Source organism: Hyperolius riggenbachi, chromosome 12, assembly GCF_040937935.1.
Source record: "Hyperolius riggenbachi isolate aHypRig1 chromosome 12, aHypRig1.pri, whole genome shotgun sequence".
NCBI lineage: Eukaryota > Metazoa > Chordata > Amphibia > Anura > Hyperoliidae > Hyperolius > Hyperolius riggenbachi.
This window is the reverse complement of record NC_090657.1, coordinates 50,391,992-50,408,794: the sequence shown is the minus strand read 5'-3', so window position 1 is coordinate 50,408,794 and position 16,803 is coordinate 50,391,992. Positions and strand designations below refer to the sequence as shown.

The following is a 16,803-nucleotide window of genomic DNA, read 5'->3' as shown; positions in this document are numbered from 1 at the left end:
GATAAAAATAAAGAATTGATTTTTGATTTTATGCCCGACTGTTACTCCTTAACAAAAAGAACTCCATGACCTCTGTTTGGAGTACTGTTGCTAGGAGACTGCGTAGAAGCTCTCTCAATGCTGCTGCAATTAGCTGGACCTGATAATAGTCTAGGCCTACTCCTTTTCAACACTGGTGCTTTGCCATTGCCTGAGACACCACTGACAGTAGCTAGTGAGAGAAAAGGGCTGGAGCAGAGTTATGTTATAAGCTATGTGCAGACAGAATGGCAGCATTTACCTACGGCAACCAGAATGTCTTAATTTATAGGTTAAACTAGATCACTCGCTTTGGGCAACTGACATGCAGTTCTGATTGCTTATCTTGATTATTTAAACCCCTTTGATCGATGGTGGCCATTAGTATACATGCAGACAAATGCAAGGAGGCAGGGAAGACTGCAAATCATATTTCTGCCCAATTTTAAAGTGGACCTGAACGCTTACACAGGACAGAAGGAAAACAGAGAAATGCACCCTGTGAGAGTTTAGCCTGTCTAATTCCCCCTCATCTGTGACTAATTACTAGTGTAATTTGGTCTCTCAGCTGTATCAGCTGGCTGCCTCAGCAGATCAGCTAATTTGTAAACATGGGATGTTAACCCCATTTCTGCTTCCATGAAGGCAGGAAGTAGACACACTGCAGATTTATTGCAGGATTTGTATCAGCATTAACAAAGAAATGTTTTTATTTAAAGGTTATTATGCTGTTTATCTTTTAAAGCAGAGAGGAAGTTCTGAGTTCAGGTACGCTTTAATTACAGAATGGAAATTTGACCATAAGTCAACCACTATATTTACCCCATTAAAAAGATTGTGTTTGTGCTTCGTAAGAAACTACCGCAGCCAATGAAAAGATTTTATTACCTCACCTAGACCAGTTTGTGGTATTATGATTGGCTGCTGTGGGTAACTGCTCTAGTGCAGACACAAAACCTGTGCACCAGCAACATAAAAACAATTAAGGTGCTATAAAACACGATAAAATAAGAAAATTGCGCTCCTTCAGTAAATGTGCATTTTTATAACAGAAAATATTTACTTCACAAATAAGGGTCTTGTTCAACCCCAACCAGATACATTCTGGACAAGCCACTTGTGGCCTCTAAGGCATGTGAGGAAACAAATGGCAGGCTCTCCACGAGGCCCTCACACAGATGACACACAGCAGTTGTTGCACCGCCAAGTATTCCAGTCAAGAGTATTGCTAAACAGCGAGTCACACGCCCTTCATGGTCAGTGCAAAGTGATGCAAACCGAGAACATTGCCTTACGTAACTTTAGGGGTGGCTAAAAAAGGGGTGGCAATTATAGGTCCAGCTCGCACTGTCATCGATTCCTGTCATGAGCACTATACAGCACTATATAGCTCTAGCAAAATGGCAGAACACAATTTTACAATGAGGCCAGTTTACACTACAAGCCTGGCACTGGCTGGATGTTCCCAAAAAATCCTTCCACAGTCATTTTTTGGGGCACTGACTAGCGATTTTACCTCTCTCAGCACCAGTGGGATCAACAGGGCTACTTGGCGCCTTTTGTGCCTATTAAAAGCATCAGAGGACACCAGTTAGCAATGGCTAACAACTAAGTGGGTACCAGTTAGCGCCAGCTAAAAGCTCCAGTCAGCACCAGTTAGTGCCTGCTAACAATGCCAGTTTGCACCAGCATGCTCCGGCTAAAAGTTCTAGTCAGCATCAGTTAGCAACTGCTAACAACGCCAGTGGGCACTAACTAGGGCCAGCTAAAAGCTTCAATCAGGACCAGTTAGCACCCGCTAACAACGCCAGAGGCTACCAGCTACTGTCGGCGAATAGATCCAGTCAACACCAGTTAGCACTTGCTAAAATAACCTCTCAGTGTCAGTTAGCGCCAAGTAAAGCTTCATAGTCACCTGGCAACGGTCTGTGACTGTGTTCTGGATCTCTGTTCCCCAAGGGATAAGGTACCACTTCTTGCAGGTGACTAAAGACACTGCACAGACGCATCGTCAGCCTCTGGCTGGTAAAGCGTATGTTGCTGCGCAGGTGGGGCGGAGGGACAACGAGCGGCATGCGGGAGGGCAGCGAGAAGAGTGTGACTGTGTGATTTGCGGGTGAACGCCATGGCTGAAGGTCTAATATGCTGAATCATTAGTAATCGTTGTTGCGCCCTAAACCTACACTAGTCTGACTACCCAATCCTTGTCCATGGTGATAGTTTTCGTTCGCAAAGGAAGATTTCAGACTAGCGCGACTATGGGCCTTTACTATTGCCAACACTAGTGTTTTTAGCGCTTACACTTGGAATGTGCCTCCCAGGAAAAAAAATCAGTTTATGAAACAGAGAGACAAAAAAAAAAAAAGAGCAAAGTCCTGAGCACTGTTTGTAAAGCTTACATTCTGCCCGTTGACCTCTGTCAGTCTTCAGGCTTTAAATAAAGCAGAGGCATGCAATACAGATAAACACCTGCTTGGCTGTGCACAATGGCAGCCATGTTGTGACCGGAACCTACATTCAGGCACTGGAACTACTCTGTTTAGGGCATTAGGGGCTTGAGACAGGTTACTGTATTCCCATGACCCCATGAGTAAGGGGAACGCAATTTCTGCTGGTGTTCTAAGGGCACACATGCTGAAATACAGCAGCTGCACTTATATTAAGCCAACGCGAGATGGCGAAGTCACAATTAAGGACTAATCCTCTTGCGGTTGCAAAATTGTATTCCACTGGTTCCTGCTCTTTTCTGTATGTTGCTGTTTATTTAGATTTTTTTTGCTTTTATTCTTAATATAAAGTGGGATGGCTTGATGGTGTACTGAATAGTAGCCTCACCTTGTACCGCTGGGGTCACCGGTTCAAATCTAGTCCAAGCTAATATCAGCATAGATTGTGGTCCAAGAAGACTGCTCCTGCTATGGTTACCTTTAACGGTTTAGTCAGACATGGAGATACAGTGGGGGTGACAGCCTGACTGCTGTTTCACATGTAGAACACTTCTTCAGAGACTATAAGGCCTAGTCTACACTAGGCCGAGAAACGTAACCATGGCTCCGTTTTTCAGCCCTGATTAAAAACGGAGTCCCGGATACTAATGTTAAAAATAGCAGCCATCTTAATCCAAGAACAAAAAGGGATCCGTCTGCGAATCAGGACCCGGATACACGGAGGTGTAATGGCAGGCAATGGGAAAACGGATTTCCCTCTACACAGGCAAATTTTGACACAGAACGGAATCCTGGTGGGGGGGGGGGGAAATAGGGGGCCGCCATGGCGGGTGAGAGCAGGCAGGACGTTAGTGGCAGCGGTCAGCGGAGGCGCCCCCCCTCCTTCACCTGGGTCCTCCGTCCCCGCTACCCCTCCAGCTAGTTTCAATCATTTAAAAATAGTTTAAAATCAATATAATGTAGCAGGCGGTGAGCGGGGTACTTACTTCCTTGCGTCCCACCCTTGCGTCACTTCCTGTAATGCCGTCCTCTGATGTTCATTGGACAGCATTACAGGAAGTGACGCGGTGAACTGCTACATTATGTTGATTTTAGACGATTTTTAGATGATTGAAACTAGCTGGAGGGGGAGCGGAGAAGGGGGGACCCACCGCTGCCCACTTCCTGCCTGCTCTCCCCTTCAGCATGGCGGCCCCCCGACCCACGGCAAGGGCTGGGGACGTTTCCACGGACTGGAAACGTCCCTGCAAAAATACCCCATTTCTCTCAAAACTGAGAGGAAAAAAAATTGTATTCAAAAACGGATCCGTTCTGCAGGGGACAAGTGTGGACCTAGCCTAACTGTACATACACAGAGGTGCCTGGCTCTTCTACTGATTACATATGCTATTGCTTCGTTGTTATTGCCTGATGAAGCGGGATCAAACCTGCAAAAATGCGTTGCATTTTCCCCCAGAGTATGTAAATAAACTTGTATTTCACAAACACATTTGCAATTTTTGTGTCTGCTTGGAGGAGGCAAGTCCACCACTGCCTCCTCATGTTTTAATCCTTTTAGATTATTTTATACTTTTGGCGCCTCTGTATCCATACTATTCTTCTCTTAGACCACAATTCAAGCTCTGCTTTCTTGAGCGCACGCTCCGGCGGCCGGTTCGATTTCACCGCCGCTCCCCAGCTGCATGTAGTGCCAGTTCCTTTTTCAATTAATATCTGCATAGGAGTTATCCCCATGCTTGCATGGGTTTCCTCTGGTCACTCAGACTTCCTCCCACATCCCAAAAACATACGGATTAGTTAATTGGTTCCTCTCTCCAAAATGTGCCCCCTAACTCTGTAAAGGAACATCAGAATATGGTGGGATGGGATTACTCTGAAGGCTCCCATGATGACAAGCAGTGACATCACTACAAGCGCTGTAAAGTACTGCAGAAGATGTCAGCACTATATAAACACACTGTAATAACAAATATAAAGTGCCGACGTATTATGCAGTGCTGGTTAGGCAGGTTGTATTTACAGTATTCTACAGCCTTGTATAGCCTGGAGTCAGCTGATTTCTACACCGAGATTATAAATGTAGGAAAGGTGATGACAGTTATACTGCATAACCCAACCTACACCATATATAGGTAGTCCCTAGTTAATAAGCAAGATAGGGACTGTAGGGTCATTCTTAACCTGAATCTGTCCTTAAGTCAAAACACTGTGCAATCTCTCTTCCCTGTACCTCTTCTATGCCCCCTCATGTTACCTCCGTCTCCCCATGCCTTCAATGTCCTCCCCTGTGTCACCTCTGTATCCCTGTGCCTTTAGTGTCCTCCCCAGTTTAACCTCTGTGTCTCCCTGTGCCTTCAGTGATCCCCTCTGTGTCGCCTCTGTTTCCCCCTGAAATCAGTGTCCCCCTCGGTGTCACCACCTATGTATCCCTGTTCCTTCAGTGTCCCCCTCTGTGTCACCTATGTATCCCTGTGCCTTCAGTGTTCCCCTGTGTCACCTCTGTTCCCCCCTGAAATCAGTGATCCCTTCTGTGTCACATCTGTTCCCCCATGCCTTCAGTGCACCACTCTGTGCCATCTCTGTTTCCCCTGTGCCTCCAATGTCCCCTTCTTTGGCACCTCTGTTCCCCCGTGCCTTCAGTGTCCCCCTCTGTGTCACCTCTGTATCCCTGTGCCTTCAGTGTCCCCCTCTGTGTCACCACTGTCTCCCTGTGCCTTCAGTGTCCTCTCTCTGTGTCACCTCTGTATCCCTGTGCCTTCAGTGTCACCACTGTCTCCCTGTGCCTTCAGTGTCCCCCTCTGTGTCACCTTTGTATCCCTGTGCCTTCAGTGTCCCCTTCTGTGTCACCACTGTCTCCCTGTGCCTTCAATGTACCCCTCTGTCACCACTGTCTCCCTGTGCCTTCAGTGCCCCCCTCTGTGCCATCTCTGTTTCCCCTGTGCCTCCAATGTCCCCTTCTCTAATTTTTATTAATTGCTCCTCACACAAACTACTAGACCTTTTTTTGAAAAAAATAAAAAAATAAAAAATAAACATTTTCACTTGTTTCCACAGAATCAAATGTCACATTTTTAAGCTGGTTGTAAGCCGGGAACTACCTATATGTATCTGTAGTATAATCTTGAAAATTATAGCTGGCTCCTGACTTGAGTTTGGGAAAAAAAAAATAAAAAAAAAAAATTTATATACATACATACATACACACACACACACATATATATATATATATATATATATATATATATATATATATATATATATATATATATATATATATATATATATATACACACACACACACACACACACACACACACACACACACACACACACACACACACACACACACACCTGTGTCCATCTACAGTACTGCTATATTTCTAACCCGCAGTGCCTGTATTTGGAAATACTTTGGAAATTCTATAAAACCCATTCCAGCTATTATTTTTGGCTGGAGTCAGCATAAATATTTGTCACAAAACTTGCAGTGTTTTCATCACACAGCCTGCGGCCATTAGTAACCGCTGGAAAGTGGGATGGGACAGGCCAGTCTGGAGCTGCAGAGATTGGATAACGACTATTATATGCTGAAGGGGGAATACGAAGGGAATATATACCGTATATATATTTATTTCTGTATTAAGAAGACGTTGCCACTCTATTTGCCTTATATACTTATTGTCTACTAAGGGCATGGAGAACATTCTTAAGATTTTCCCATCTCCCCTCTGCTCAGCATCAGACAAATACAAAACAAACGAACACACACACACAATTACGCACTATACACCAGAATTAAAAATAAAATAAAAAAATCTACAATCAATGTTGGTTCCCTAAAATCAGAACTAACCCTTTAGTAGGTTTCAGGAACATCTACACTGGACATTTCTTTGTCCACTGTCCTGCTTCACAACTGACTGCACTTCTGGATTCAGTAAAAGGTCACTTATAAACTAGATTCGACCATCAGATCGATCCTCTCTGATTAAAATGTGATCAGAGATATACTAATCAATCGATAGATTCGCACACCTGCTGTAAGTGGCTGCTGGAGCTGGACCTCCGTAGCAGAGTAATCCATACAATTGAAGGAGGGATCCGCACACAGTCTTATTGTTATTGATCCAGCACACACATGTAAGACATCTGATCGTCACAGCCAACTATCGTTTTGGAGCCTCTCCGGCCCACTTTGTCAAGGCATAGGCAGACAAATATGTTTGTTCTCCTACACCTTGACAGAGGGGACCGGATAGGCCCTGAAACGATCGTCGGCTGTGACGGCCAAATGTTGTAACGTGTCTGTTAATACAATAAAAGTTTGCATCGTTCCTGAGTAAGACTGTATGTGGATCCCTCCTTCGATTGTAGATATACTACTGTCACACACTGCAGACAGATTTCCAATAGATTTCAGCATCTGTGGAGCCACCTCCGTGCCCCCTCCCCCCCATCTCTGTTGTCCCCCTGGGCTTTGCAGAGCAGCACGCACTCACCAATCTGCCTGCGCAACTCCTCCCATGCCTTTACACTTCACCACTGGCACACCTGTATCCAGTGACCCGGTAACAAGTGTGAGCAAATATTGATCAATTTCCAACTGAAACCGATCAAAATTTCAACTCAGCGGCCCTGTGGCAGCTTCAATCTCTGGCAGATGCTCATGCAAAATTTCAGGAAATAACGAAAACAAAGTTGAATAATAATAAAAAATAATAATAATAGGCTAGTATGTTACGTTGTGAATCTGACTTTATTATGCAAAAAAATAATATTAATATTAATAGGCTACTGACTTCATCTTTGCAAACAGGAAAGCAATACTGCCCCACATCAGACTGGAGCCTTGTACACACACTCGACTGAAGCGGCCACTATTGGCCCAGTCTAGTGTGTGTCCAGCATTCCCCGACCTGACTTGGCGCGTCAGCAAGATAAGCACCCAGCAGACTGACTCGGCCGAGAGCTTGTTCTTCCCACTCATGCTGGCTACTTTTGCACTACTCTGTTGCGCCCCCCTTCCCCCTTCATTGCACTAGAATGCAACGCTAGTCTTGAGGTTAGCAATGTATCCATACAGCCATGGCTCATCACTGCCGCCCGAGGGATATAGTTCCAATCCCTGCAGGCCGACATGTCAGGTACGTGTGTATGAGGCTTCATCCTCTTATATACACCATAGCATCTACAAGGATGATTTGATATCCCCCTCCCCGCAGTGGATAAAAGAGCAGAGTGTTCCCGAAGGAAGTCCTGCCAATGGATGTTTATGCTTCATGGCCGACCTGCTTAGTCATTCAGGAAGGCTCGTCTATAGAGCCCCACATTGCGCCTCAGCTATCGGGACATAGGAAAAGCAGCAATCATGTGTCAGATGATTGAAGAAGCTATGCTGGGTCCAAGAATGCACCGCAGTTCCTGTTCCTGGAACATCTCAGAGAGGAGCCAATCCAATGTGACCTTTTTGAGTCAATGTGGTAAGCATGAAAACATTTGCACAATGTTGTTATGCAAAGAAGTCCTAAATAGAAGCATTTTTTCTCCTAAGGCTTCCAAATGCAGAAATATGCAGCCATCTACCATCACTAATGTGAAAACTAATTTCAAGTGAAGATCGATGTGTGTTCTCCTCACAAGTACAAGCAACTTTAGTTGTGATGAGATCAAGGAACATATACCGAATGGTCATACAGTTCTGCCAGATCGAGCATCTGGTAGATCCCTCTCTGATGAAATCTGATTGTTCGCATCACCCCAAGCTGCGTGGTTACTCTGTTGTACTGGTCCAAGCCCCATCCCATAGAGGCATATCAATCGCTGCCATGTACTGATGAGGACCAACAGTCCGAAACATGCTGGCTGCATGTGGGGTTGGTGTGGCTCTGTATAATTTATAAGCTATAGGCTTGCTATACACCAGCGGTTCCGTATGCAAGCTTGGCTTCAGGTGCATAGAGATACAGCAAAGTCCCCATTATCCAGAACTCAGGCAACCAGAAGTGTCAACTAACCAGGGCTGTGGAGTCATCGATTCATAAAATTGGAGTCGGGAGTCCGAGTCGGATGATTTTGTATAAAATCCACAGCCCTGGTAAGTATTAGACTAAGGAGTCGGAGTCGAGAAGTCTGAGCCATTTTGGGTACTCTGAGTTGGAGTCGGTGGTTTCATAAACTGAGGAGTCGGAAGAGTTTTGTACCGACTCCACAGCCCTGCAACTAAACGGCATGCCTGAGGGATAACGAGGACTTTGTTTTGGGGGCGTTTGCAGCCTTATTTAAAAAAAAATATAATCCTTCATCGAAGTCTTGCAGCCTTCCTCTTGCACTCTTGCACCTATAGGCTTGCGGGTCAGGTGACACGCCACCTTCTGTGCACAGGGGAAGCCAGAAAGCCTCAAAGAGCCCAATAGGAGCAAGAGGAAGGCTACAAGAAGTATCTGGCATCAGGCGATCCCCGCTGGTACAGGATATCCAGGACTCTGCTGTCATTTGCATATTCAGTAGTGATGCATTGTGGGTAACCACAGTTGCTCACTTAAAGCTGAATTATAGCAAATTCCTTCTGTTTTAAGAAGGCAAATTACACGCGAGCGATTCTTTTTAGTAAGAGGGATTTTTGGCCTCTTGTAGTCCCCTGTACTTTTCTAGTGGTTCTGTGTCACCCCAAGCTGTTTGGTTACTCTGTTACATCATATCTCGGTGCCTTGGCCAGCCATACACGTCAGCCTGCTGCACAAGGGTGGCTCAGCCAGTCCATCCTCTCCATAGACTCATGCGGGGATTAGGAAGTAATTCTCTGTGCTGTGTGACATGTGGCCAGCCAGGGATCCTGGGAGAACAGCTGCATCTGCCTATCGGGAACTTGCTGCAGATTCTGTTATTTTTAGCATAACCTCCAGCACACATCCCTATGGGAAGCCAGCACAGCTTGTTTTCATGAATGGCCATTCTCCTGAGGGACAGTTAAGCTATAGCTCTAAATATTTTCCTTCTGTTTAGCCTAAGAAGCCGGACTGCCCTGTGACTTGCAAGATAAAGTGGAGAAAGTCTGACAGTGATTAATCAGGCAAGGCCCGGCACAGACTGTAGTATAAGCACAGTGTAGCAGCTTATACTATATATCCTGGGATATGTCTAAAGATGGGTGTACAATGTGACATCAGGTCACATGTGAGGCTCCGCCCTCCTCCCCCACAGTACAGTCACGGCCATGTTTCCAAAGACTGCCAAATCAGTGTTGCCGCAGGAGTCTGTGAGTCTCTGTAAAGTCTGCAACACTGCCTGAGTTTTTGACACTACTGTGCCACTGTAGTGTAAACAAAGCTATGGAAGGGGAGGGGCAGAGGCAGATATAACCAATAAGCAATGTCAATAACACACACACACACACACGTAACAATTGCCCCGCCTTCCCTCCAAGCAAAATCTTCATAGGGCCTCCTGCACCCCATTCAAGCAAAATATTTACTTGATCCCACAGAATCTGGTCTCTTCATTTTCCCAGCAGCCACTTTCCCTATGCTGTATACTCGTCTTCCGATCACGTGACATGCATCTGGAGCCGGAGGATGCAGCGTAGAACGTGCGGCAGCTGGGAGGAAGAGGAAACCTGACGCAGTGATGGAGCAGGTAAAGGTTACACGGCTCCTTGCGGGAGCAGGCTCTCATTGCCCACGGGTCCAAGTGGTTGCAGGGGCTATTGCTACATCAGTTTATATATGTATATAAATGGGCAGCCTTCATGAAACCCAATAATCCGATCTTACAAATCTGGTCTGCTCAGTGAGAAGACACGGTGCACTGCATAAAATCACGGTAGTGCAGCTGCTCCCCATACACACACTCATGGTTGAAGATGGCTGCTGCAATCCAGGCCATGTTTACACATGTAATATATATATTTTTACTTTTCTTTTAACCTGGTCTGGGTGCCTTTCCCTAACTGCAGGGACTGTGCAGTGCCATGCAAATAACAGAAAGCTTCCTATTTCAGATAAGTTAATGACACTATCTCCAGAAGGTAGCCAGATCCCCCCCCCCCCCCCCCCCCCCCCACAAACAGGGCAGAGGTGATGTCACTTTTGCCATCACAGTGAAACAGTAAAGATGGAAAACCAGCAGAAACACTCTTTTCGTATCACATTTCTCCTAAACTTGACAGTGAATATGAAAAACAACAGGATAAGTAAGCTACAAAAGAAGTTTAGCAATTTCTTCTTTTTTTTTTCCAGTTAATATGGAGTTTCATTCCACTTTAATAACTAGCTGAACCAGGTGGCAAGCCCACAGTTCATTCTTATAAAAGATGTCGTCCTCTTTTCCCACACAAGATGGCGGCGTGCAAAACTGCATGTTACACCCAATCAGGGCCAGCTGCGGTTCCGCTCTGTTTAGGAGATACGTACACATTTATGTGCACAGAAATTTGTTTGATGCAAAGTAACATTGTGTCAGGTAAAACAGAAAAGCAGAAAATCCAGTCAGTCCGTCCAGTCATAGGGATTACATTACACAGCATTAGCCTCTGAGGAGAAACGTGTGCTGTGGTGATGCATGGCGGGCGTTCCACCACACATAATCCTCCATAGGAAAAGCAGCACCGCTAACAATGTGGTCTTTAGGAGAGGTGTTTTCTCACACCAAGGGGGTGGCTGTTAGAGGGATTCTGTATTTTCCATGGAGAAGCGGACTCATGTCTATGTGCATGCTGAAGAACATCTTTGTGCTTGGGAACCAGTGCAGGTCTGTGGAGCCAAGAACCGTTACTGGTAATGACAAATCCCCCATTGAGGAAAGAGAACCCTGTGGAAACTCGCTCTGCCTTGCCAAAGGAGTATAGAATTGGGGGCCGAGGAAGTAACAGGAATATTACAAGGATTAAAGTGCGACTCCGAACGCAGGAAAAGGCCTATACAGCTTGCACTGGTTTTTCATGCTGAGAAATAGTAGTCTATTACGGGAGCACTGTGGTTCTCTGGATAGTACTTTCACCCTACAGTGCTGGGTCCCCATATCAAATACCAAACAATATCTACATGGAGTTTGTATGATCTCCCCATGTCTGCATGTGTTATGCTAATTTCCCACCACGCCCCAAAAACATACTAGAAAGTTATTTTGTCCCCAACTCATTATTGGCAATAGATATTATATTATGGGCCCAGCTGATGTCACCTGTCAGCTGACACGTGCCCAACTGACGTCACCTGTCAGGGATCAGGAGCTGATCCCCTTGGGCGACATCCCTGGGCTGGGCTGCACGCAGGAGTGTCAGCTGTGTAGCTGACGACATGCTATGTGGCGCTATACAGAAGGCATTGCGGAGCAACGTCACGTGGTGCATGGGGGGCCCAAACAATGTGATCATCGGAGGGGGTTGAGTAGAACTATAGAGCGGATCACTCGCAGGTTGGGCGCCGTGGGTCGGCAGGTGTCGTACACACGCCTGATTGTATGAGGCGATACGACTATCTTAAGGATTAGATTGTAAGCTCCTCTGAAGGACACTTAGTGACATGACTAAAAAAGTGTAAAGCACTAGAAAAGATATTTGTACTGAAAAAAAACAATAATAAAAATTATTATGATTATTATTATTGTAAAACCTATTTTCATTAAGTTGGTCATATCAATATCAAGGCAATACAGCAACTGATTGAGTGAGCTTTTTGATCACCAGTCCCTGCTCGAGTAATCAATCGAGATTTCAGGAGAGGAGAACATTTAGCATGGGGTTAAAATCCTGCATCCTATTCCACTCCTCATATGCCACACCCCTTCTGGGTGTGTCCTAAAGTTACTGGGCATGCGGTTAGGTTTAGGGGTGGAGAGATAGGCAGATTATACTAAAGGTTTTCCCTTTAGTATAGGAGCAGTCACCAGAAGCACCGCTCAGCAAAAATCACTTCACCACATAGCAGAGGTGTTAGTTAGGCAATTAGTCTGCACAGTCACATCATATTCCTGGTGGCACACTCCAATCTGAATGCCACGTTTTACGGGTGTCACCAGTTATATGGCTTCATTGCTAGAATGGCTGTGACAGAAAACTGACAGGACTAGAGAATTTAATCAATGTAACCCCCCCACCCCCCCCCCCCCCCCAAAAAAAAAAAAACAACCCAAGTAAATGTACTCCACCATGTCATTCTAGCTGTGTTTCTCACCTAGGTTAATTATGCTAAAAAGAGACCTAAACTACACCTTAGAAGCATTATATTCATTTTTTTTACTGCACTTTGAGAAAAAAAAAACAACCAAAACAAACCAAAACAGCAAAAACAAAAAGCAAAGCAAACAACCCCACACAAAAAAACAAAAATGCATATCAAGGCCTAAAATGAATGAAGAAAAGACAAAACCACAACAACTTGCACTGCACAGTAAAAGCATATGTAGGAAACACAGAAGGGAGAGACTGAAAAGCTCCTCCTCCCTATAGAGGTCTCAGTAAGACCCACAGCTTCCTGCCTTTCCTATTTCCTCTGTCCCACTTCCTTCCCCACAAAACAAGCCTATTAATCTATGTGTAAACTAAGAGCAGGAAGCTGAATTCAGAACTGTAGCTCCTGAGAACAGCCCTCCCCATATGGAATCACAAATACCTCCAATACAAATGGAAATATATACTGCACACGAGGCAATGGGTGTTCCTATGAGATGACCTTCATATTTATGTTCAAGGCAAGCAACGAAATCTGTAATTTTCGATGTTAGGAGGTGGTTGTTTAAAAGTTTACAGTTCTTCTCATGCTTGATTTACGGCCAAGAACTTCCATCTAGGTCAGGGATGTCGAACTCCAGTCCTCAAGGGCCAAGGTCCTCACACATTTTTTTCACAAAAGAGTGCTCTAACTACCAACTTCTTAAAGTGCAATAAACCATATAAAGAAGAACTTTAGGAGCAACAGCCATGATTCCAATAGGCAATCATAAAACGAAAAGCAGAAAACAAACATAGAAAACAAAATGCGAAAAAGGAAAAACGAAATGTGGAAATTCCGTAGTTTTGACGAAAAACACCTTTACTGTCGGTGGCAGTCTAAGAGTTAAGTTACTTGAAGATTTTCTTTGTTATGACTGGTAATCTTTTCTCAAATTAGCCTATTATTATTATGTATTTATAAAGTGCCAACAATACACAGTACACTGTCTTGTCACCTAAAGTAAACCTCCGGACTAAAAATCGACTCAGCAGCACTGAAAAGGCTTGGTGTTTCTTTAACAGTTTCACAGCATCAGAACTTTGTTTTTCTTATACAAGCCTCATTTTTAGCTGCACAGAAGAAAACTGCCCGGGCATTTTTCCCCTGATGCTGTGCAACGCATGATGGGATTTCTGATGTTGTTGTTCTCGTTCTGCTGTTTTGATGCAATTTTTTTTTGACATTTTGAATGTGACATTTGAAGCCTAGTGTGTGCAGCTGGGAGGGGTAATCAGGACACAGGACAGTTGGAACTGTGTCTTATGCTCCTTGTCCCTTCCTTTCAGCCAAAAAGATGGCTGCCCCCATGACAAAGATGGTAGCCCCCATGAATCACAAACATTTGCCTGTTCTTTTCAAACAGGGTGGGTAAGAGATTATATTACCTATCTATTCTAATTAACATAACTAATATAACTTGATGACAGTATGTTTGTTTAGGCTGAAGTTCCCCTTTAACACACTTCAGAGGGACTCACAATCTAATCCCTACCATAGTTCTATGTCTACGTATGTATCGTGTAGTGTATGCATCATAGTCTAGGGCCAATTTTAATTTATCTGCATGTTTTTGGGATATGGATATGTCTATTGCAATTTGTTTTTTTGGTAGTTCAATAAATATTTGGATAGCAGGGCTGTGGAGTCGGAGTTGGAGAAATTTTGGGTACCTTGAGTCAGAAGGTTTCATAAACTGAGGAGTCGGAGTCTGGTGATTTTTGTACCAAATCCACAACCCTAGTAAGAATTAGACTAAGGAGTTGGAGTCAAGGAGTCGGGAGCCATTTTGGGAACCTGGAGTCGGAGTTAGTGGTTTCCTAAACTGAGGAGTCGGATGATTTTTGTACCGACTTCACAGCCCTGTTGGATATTTTGGAATAGTGCAGCTGTATGTGATTTTGTTTTTTCATCGATCATTTGGGGTAATGTCAAATTATGGCAGATTTTTCTTTCCCGATAGACAGATCATTAGCCCTGAGGAGGGCAAAAAGCCGAGCACAACCAGCATCATCACAGCACAGTAAGTTCACAGAGCAGGTGGTTACCTTTCTTTACTTTCTTCTGTAGCTTTATTGTGTCCGAGGACTTCTTCTTGATCTCCGCCCGGGCCTTCTTGTACTCTGGAAGGAGATACACAACAGCAGGGAGTCAGACATACTGCAGAACTAGAGATGATCTTTCAGGATCGCACACACAGGAGTCATAATGGATTTTACAAACTCTCATTGTGAAATATTAAAGCATTAAAAAGGATGGTCCTGCCCATCCACAGGAACCAATCACGTTGTACCCAAATTCAGTACTGCATGGAAAGCTTTATGGTATCTGATTGATCGCTATGGAGGGGGCCAAATTCAGGAAGCAGAAACACCTAGGCAACATTTCTTTATGGTGCAGGCTCTACAAAGTGGCTGTAAATATAACGGTTCTGAGACTAGATTGGACATTGTGCTTTCAGACGATTTTACCAGAGTCTTCGCCAACTTGAATGATGGTCTACCATGCAAAGAGCAGAAGATTTAGGGCTCGTTTCCACTAGTGCGGCGTGCGTCTCGTAGACGCACGCCGGCACTGAGCGGGTGGGCGGGATCGCAGGCGATTCCCATCAGCCGTGCAATGCACGGCTATGGGAATCGCAGCCTCCGCCGCGAATTCTGTGGGGGTTTCCGGCCGAATCGCTACTGCAAGCGATTCGGCCGGCGGCGCCGTTGTCCCCTATGGCAGAGTTTCCCCGCGCGATTTGCCTGCGGGGAAACTCTGCGGATTCGCGGCCGTTTCCGCGAGAGTGGAAACGGGCCCATAGGTGAAACTGGATAGGATATGCTGCTATCAGGCAGCTTTCCCAAACTCTTAGCCAACTTCGATGATGGTCTACCAAGTAAAGAGTAGGAGATACAGGTGAAACTGGATGGGATATGCTGCCATCAGGCAGCTTTCCCATATTCTTGGTCAACTTGAATGGTGGTCTACAACGCAAAGAGCAGAAGATACAGGTAAAACTGGATGGGATATGCTTTCTCATTCTATTGGTCAACTTGAATGGTGGTCTATCAAGCAAAGAGCAGGAGATACAGGTGAAACGTTATGGGATATGCGATCATCAGGCAGCTTTCCCACACTCTTGGCCAACTTGAATGGTTGTCTATCATGTAAAGAGTAGGCTATACAGGTAAAAATGGATTGGATATGTTACCATCAAGCAGCTTCCCCACACTCTTTGTTAACTTGAATGGTGGTCTACCAAGCAAAGAGCAGGAGATACAGGTGAAACTGGACGGGATATGCTGCCATCCGGCAGATCTTCCATACTCTTGGTCAACTTGAATCATGGTCTGCCATGCAAAGAACAGGAGGATACAGATGTCCCAAGTAGCAACCAGCTCCCAGAAGATCAAATTTCCACATATGGTACACCGTAATTGCCAAACATTCCTCAGCGCTCCACTACTATCCAATAAAATCTTAATCTCAGACTACCTGTAGCCACCCAGTGCGCAGGGTGACATTGGCTTCAATTTTCTAAGGGCTGCTCCCTTACAAAAATTACATCATTAAAATACTGCATTCAGTATTTAGCCTTTCCCCCCCCCCCAATTCACTAAGATTTTCCACACATGCAATAATAGTACACCAAAAAATATTGCTTTAATTTATTAAGACCTGCTCGGTAATGTAGAAATCTCACCAGCGCAAACATATGAATTAGCTGCCGGGAGAGTTGGGCGCTGGATACAGCCGGTATGGCTTATCCTGCTTCTGATCAAGTTCCGGGCTGTGTTGAATACTATTCCCCCTCTAGGTCCACGTGGATAGTGGGGAATAATGCAATATGGCTTCCAGCTATTGCTGGAAGGCGAATTACAGTGTTTTAGAAGCAACTTTAGCTCCGTCTTCTGACGGCACCGAAGTTACTGACTGTGCGCCGCTATAGCCGTAATACCTATTATGGCTTATTGGGGGTGCCGGTTGTGTCCAAGTCTCCTTCGCTGTAATCACAGCGTTCGCCACCAGCAGCTTGGTAAAATCATCTGTTTTTTGCATTACCGACTGCGGTAATGCTTAGTGAATTAAAGCCAAAGACTCACAGTTGTCCGACACCACACAAGGAATGATATTCTATCAAGATACTG

The 16,803-nt window shown here is 45.0% G+C and overlaps 1 protein-coding gene across 3 annotated transcripts in view; it reads right to left on the bottom strand.

Annotated features, from left to right (window-relative positions):
- LOC137542104 (protein MTSS 1-like) overlaps positions 1–16,803 on the bottom strand; it is a 203,177-nt gene that overhangs the window by 50,490 nt on the left and 135,884 nt on the right. For all 3 annotated transcript variants that reach the window (XM_068263774.1, XM_068263775.1, XM_068263776.1), the window contains one exon: positions 14,719–14,793. In XM_068263774.1, coding sequence (XP_068119875.1) covers positions 14,719–14,793 — 75 coding nt within the window. The remainder of the gene's footprint in view (positions 1–14,718; positions 14,794–16,803) is intronic.